The sequence below is a fragment of the Salmo salar genome, chromosome ssa09 (genome assembly GCF_905237065.1).
Source record: "Salmo salar chromosome ssa09, Ssal_v3.1, whole genome shotgun sequence".
Classification (NCBI taxonomy): Eukaryota; Metazoa; Chordata; class Actinopteri; order Salmoniformes; family Salmonidae; genus Salmo; species Salmo salar.
In genome coordinates this window covers 36,876,145-36,882,252 of record NC_059450.1, presented here as the reverse complement: position 1 = coordinate 36,882,252, position 6,108 = coordinate 36,876,145, and the positions used below count along the sequence as shown (strand labels likewise).

The window sequence follows — 6,108 nt, the reverse complement described above, 5'->3', positions numbered from 1 at the left end:
AACCTATTTTTAAGGTACAGTATCTGTGACCAACAGATGAATATCTGTGTTTGCAGTCATGTGAAATACATAGATTAGGGCCTAATACATTTATTTTGTTTAACTGACTTCCTTATATGAACTGTGACTCAGTAAAATTGTTGTGTTTATATTTATCAGTATATTTAGCTACTGTGCTGGACAGCTGGACCAAAACCACTTTTGTGGGTGGACTGCAGCTAGATTTCATAGATGTGATATGAACACTGCAATAACAAGAGTAGACCTACTTATTGTTTGTTTATGCCTGAATGTAATGTAATGTAAATGTAAATGAATGTATTATGCCATTGTCTTGTCAAATAATAGTGTATGTACATATTTATAATGCGCTCATGAAAGAACCCCATAGAACACCACAAAACATGACTTCAATAGTTTTTAATGCAACATACCAAATTTCAACATTTAAAATGCCATTTAAAAAAATCATAAACATCTCAGTATATTCATTTTATACAAAACATGCCTAATAATATACAAATGTAAGAAAAAGAATGTACTATTAGCCAAGACTAGAGCTACATATATATATATTTATTTAGTTCTTCTTCCATCTTTTTAAAATACAGTATTCATCCATGCACAGAAAATACTTCAAAAATTGTTCTCCCCTGGCCTTCACCCCGTTTTGTGTGCAACCTCATATTCCTCCTTGAAGGCTGCATACAGGTCCGAAACTAACGTCCTTTATGCATGCAAGCCGAGTGTGAGTCAGGAATCGTGTGAAAATAAGACCATCAGCACCCATACAAAAATGTAAATGTGCTTTTTGGAGCAGGGCATCAACATGCACATAGCCTGCCTTGGTTGGTTGCTTAAAAATAAATACAAAATGTCTTGCTCACGAATGGGACTGTGACCTTGTCCCCAGGCTAGAGAGCCAGCTGATGGACAAGACCAATGGGAATGTAATCTTGTCCCCAGTCTAGAGAGCTGGCTGATGGACAAGACCAATGTGAATGTACCTTTTATAATGTTTGTGTAGTTACCTCAGAGGAGGCTGTTTCATATGTGCAACAGTGACATACATACATGACATCAAACATTAACTTTACTACCTCTTTCGTATTACTTTTTATTTCATGACATCCATGGAGCCGTAAAAGTTTCAGCAATGTGCTTCTATGAGAGGTCATCTCCCAACCAGTGGAATGAGCTTATTCAACATCTAAAAAGAGAACAAATAAGATAATAGGATATTGCCTGGTGGATTGATTCTCAATGATGCTGGTATAGAAACCATTTCAATAAAAATATTTTAAAAACAACAACCTGTAAACTGTAAGAGATGAAATGGAATGGGTTAACTGTCTCCCTCGTCGTCATCATCCGCCTTGATCACTGGGTTCCCTAAACAGGAAAGAGATGGAGACCAAAGCTGTTAGGATTGTTGACACATCAATAGCAAAAACTACTGAAATAAGCAATGTGAAATGACAGCAGGTTGTTCTATACGGAGCCACACTATCTGAAGATTGGCTCAAAATAGTGTAGTTTGGATAAGCCCGATAGTAAGTAGCTTAGGATGACATCAATACAGTCCTAGGAATATAGCATCCTATTAGAGAAAACAAATAGGAGGTGGACAGTCTTACCATCTAGTTTCTTCAGCTTGGGCAGCCTCTTGGTGGCCTCTTCTAGCCAGTTCCCCTCAGCTGAGTATTTCTCCTCCAGAGGGTTTCCAACAAACACCATGTCCACTAAGGATGGAAGGTCAGCTAGCTTCAGGAACTCAGCTGTAATGGAAAACCACAGTTGTAATGGCGACCATCAAACATGTTATCATAATTGACTATTCATGAGGCAGGCATGATAATGAGGATATTACCACTCTTATTCCCATGGTACAATTTTCTGAGGTGGGGCATTTTCTCCACCGTCCACAACACAGAAGTGACTGTGCATGCAACCACAAACAGTGTAGTGTAGCTAACATCAAAATCAAATCACATTTTATTAGTCACGTACACAGTTTAGCAGGTGTTATGGTTGGTGCAGCGAAATGCTTATGTTCCTAGTTCCTATCGATCAATGCAGTAAATATCAACACACAATAATAAAAAATGTAAAATATAATCACAAATTTAGTACAGCAGTAGATATATAAATAGTACAGTTGAAGTCAGAAGCTTAAATACACCTTAGCCAAATACATTTAAACTCAGTTTTTCACAATTCCTGACATTTAATCAGAGTAAAAATTCCCTGTCTTAGGTCAGTTAGGATCACCACTTTATTTTAAGAATGTGAAATGTCAGAATAATAGTAGAGAATGATTTATTTCAGCTTTTATTTCTTTCATCACATTCCCAGTGGGTCAGAAGTTTACATACCAAATACTAATTGAGTGTAGCATTGCCTTTAAATTGTTTAACTTGGCTCAACCGTTTTGGGTAGCCTTCCCACAATAAGTTGGGTGAATTTTGGCCCATTCCCCCTGACAGAGCTGGTGTAACTGAGTCAGGTTTGTAGGCATCCTTGCTTGCAAACGCTTTTTCAGTTCTTCCCACAAATTTTCTATAGGGTTGAGGTCAGGGCTTTGTGATGGCCACTCCGATACCTTGACTTTGTTGTCCTTAAGCCATTTTGCCACAACTTTGGAAGTATGCTTGGGGTCATTGTCCATTTGGAAGACCCATTTGCGACCAAGCTTTAACTTCCTGACTGATGTCTTGAGATGTTCACATAATTTACATTCCTCAAAGCACCCCCACGCTTCATGGTTGGGATGGTGTTCTTCGACTTGCAAGCCTCCCCCTTTTTCCTCCAAACATAACGATGGTCATTATGGCCAAACAGTCATATTTTTGTTTCATCAGACCAGAGGACATTTCTCCAAAAAGTACAATCTTTGTCCCCATGTGCAGTTGCAAACCGTAGTCTGGCTTTTTTATGTCGGTTTTGGAGCAGTGGCTTCTTGCTTGCTGAGTGGCCTTTCAGGCTATGTCGATATAGGACTCGTTTTACTGTGGATATAGATGCTTTTGTACCCGTTTCCTCAAGCATCTTCAAAAAGTCCTTTGCTGTTGTTCTGTGATTGATTTGCAATTTTTGCACCAAAGTACATTCATCACCGGGAGACAGAACGCGTCTCCTTCCTGAGTGGTATGACAGCTGCGTGGTCCCATGGTGTTTATACTTGCGTACTATTGTTTGTACAGATGAACGTGGTACCTTCAGGCATTTGTAAATTGCTCCCAAGGATGAACCAGACTTGTGGAGGTCTACAATTATTTTTCTGAGGTCTTGGCTGATTTCTTTGGATTATCCCATGATGTCAAGCAAAGTGGCACTGAGTTTGAAGGTAGGCCTTGAAATACATCCACAGGTACACCCCAATTCACTCAAATTATGTCAATTAGCCTAACAGAATCTTCTAAAGCCATGACATCATTTTCTGGAATTTTCCAAGCTGTTTAAAGGCACAGTCAACTAAGTGTATGTAAACTTCTGACCCACTGGAATTGTGATACAGTGAATTATAAGTGAAATAATCTGTTTGTAAACAATTGTTGGGAAAAATGAGTTGTGTCATGCTCAAAGTAGATGTCCTAACCGACTTGCCAAAACTATAGTTTGTTAACAAGAAATTTGTGGAGTGGTTGAAAAACTAGTTTTAATGACTCCAACCTAAGTGTATGTAAACTTCCAACTTCAACTGTATGTAAACATTATTCAAGTGACCAGTGTTCCATGACTATGTACATAGGGCAGCATGGCACACTCTTGGCCCATGGAAATGAAACCAATGCCTACCCCAATCCTTGACCAGGTTGTTAGACATGTAGAGGACCTTGAGCTTCTTCATAACATGAATTCCTTTGAGCTTCTCTATCAGGTTGTAGGAAATCCACAGTTCCTCTAGCGTGTCACCAACAGCCTCCTGCAGAGACAGACAGTTCAAGTTGAGTAAACATTTAATTTCCTAATCCTATGCAAGAACATTCTTGGGCTAAGATTACAACATAGTAACAAGTAATATAGTAGATCACAAAAATGCCATAATCACCAGTCCGTTTAGATTTTTGATGTTGTTCCGCCCTAGTGATAATATCCGTAGGTTTTCTGTGAGATAGAGAAAAGGCATCACGTCTCAGCTTTTTAAATGATTACACATTTTACACCTTCTCTCCGTTTACATTACAGGCCCTAGTTGAAGTGTTGTTTCCATGAAGACACATCAGTGTGACGCATACTCACTGAGGCCATTCAAGTTGGCAATTTTCTCAATGCAGTTTGTAGACAGGGACAATTTCCTGTTCAGAAGAACACAGTGACAGGAAGTGGAGAATCGGATTTATAGAAGAAAAGAACAGCAGCATAACATTCGTATAGAGAGTGTGTTTGTGTGTGTGACCACCCTTGATCTATTAAAATAGGTTTCAGACCGAAGCTGGATAAAGTTTCACAAAGGAGAATCAGATTTATGAATGAATAGAGCACCAGATATTCCCATATTGACTTACCATCCTTGTACTATGAAATTAGGTCTCAGAATTAAGAGGAATAAGGTTTCACTCACTCGCAGTTGATGAGGGTGGAGAGAGAAGCATCCATCTTCTCAATAGGAGGAATCTGACCATACAGCTTGACTGCTTTCGCCTCCCCCACCTTCTCTCCTGCCTTCTCCTCCTGTTGAAATCACACAAGGTCTTTTGTGCCGTAATGTCAAATCCTATTGGCCATTGCCATGAGAGTTAAAAAAACAGCACAAACAGAACTTATCTGTGACCAGGCTAAGAGAGAGCTCTGATGCACTTACCCATTTCACAAGGGCTTCTTTTATGGTTGTTGGTTTTGCCTGTGAAACAATAATTCAAACTTCTAGTTCAACTGATAAAATCTCAGTCAGTAGTCATGCAAATCCATCAGCTAATCGTGCAGCTATACTGTTGCAGCTATGACTGGCCTTTGCATTAGATACGTTTACAACAGCGTTATGCCTAGCTTATTTTAATGTAATAAATGCTACCACTGACAAACAGCTGTCAGTTATATAATCGAATCATGCACAAATCAATCATTCAGATCATAGCAACGCTAACGTAAACTGAACATAGCACCTTAACGTTAGTTGAGTGTCTTTAGCTAACGTGAATAGCTAACGTTATTTAGCAAGCTAGCTAACGTTAACAGTAGCTGGCTAGCCATCTTCACACGAGTTAATCTTCATACTAACAAGCTATCAAACTGATGCATAATATATTAACGTTATGTTACATTCACAAGATCACGGCTGGAGAATGATTGCTATTTCCTAGTTCCTAGCAGACAGGTTACGGGAGAGACTACATGGACACAGCTAACGCTTAAACGTAATAACCTAACACTGACCCTAACCCACATTTTTTTAATATAAATTATGAATCGAAATATCGGTTTGGGCGTCAGGCGTGTCCTTTTAGCCCTTTCCCAGGTTAACATTAGCTAACGTCGTTCAGCTAGATAAAGTTAACGCCTTAGATGGGGCTGAGATTCGTGCGTCGTTCGTGTTTATGGCAGTAGCTAGCAAACATTTAATAGTACTATAGCTACAACGTTAACATTGTTTTGGTGAATTTTTTTAAATGCAAAATAATCTTTCAGGCTAGCAAGTTACTGATAAACGACATTCATAACGCATTTTAGGAGCCAAACAACTCACCATGTTGTCCTCTCCGGTTGCTATGACACAGACTGAAGCTTCACAAGTCACGACGCATGTGCAGGAGCTCGAGCAACATCTTTCCCACGCCCCCTACCTATACCCTCCGCCTCTTCTTCTTTTTCTTCTTCTCTTCTTTTTCCTTCTTCTTTTTCTTTGGTTTTATGGCGGTCAACAAACAAATGTTATAAGTGCATGCCGCCACCTACTGTATTGGCTGTGTATCAGCTAACTGTTATGTTATATCTTTAAACTTTGTGAAAATGTGTCCTACCAACTAACACTGCACCCATTAAAACCTTACCACTATTCCACGGAGATCGGGCTGCCTACTGAGAATTCGTAGGCGATCAACAACAACAAAAAACACTGCCTTCCATTCTACTAGCTAACATGCAATCATTGGAAAATAAAATCCACGA

General features: G+C 39.2%; 1 protein-coding gene across 1 annotated transcript; it reads right to left on the bottom strand.

Annotated features, from left to right (window-relative positions):
• Window positions 1–406: 406 nt before the first annotated feature.
• Window positions 407–5,735, bottom strand: dnal1 (dynein, axonemal, light chain 1). The gene is given in 9 exon segments (NM_001141282.3): window positions 407–1,210; window positions 1,315–1,392; window positions 1,638–1,778; window positions 3,799–3,925; window positions 4,052–4,107; window positions 4,243–4,298; window positions 4,565–4,674; window positions 4,805–4,843; window positions 5,687–5,735. Coding segments are annotated over 8 exon segments (579 nt in total). The 5' UTR covers window positions 5,690–5,735; the 3' UTR covers window positions 407–1,210; window positions 1,315–1,345.
• Window positions 5,736–6,108: the final 373 nt, after the last annotated feature.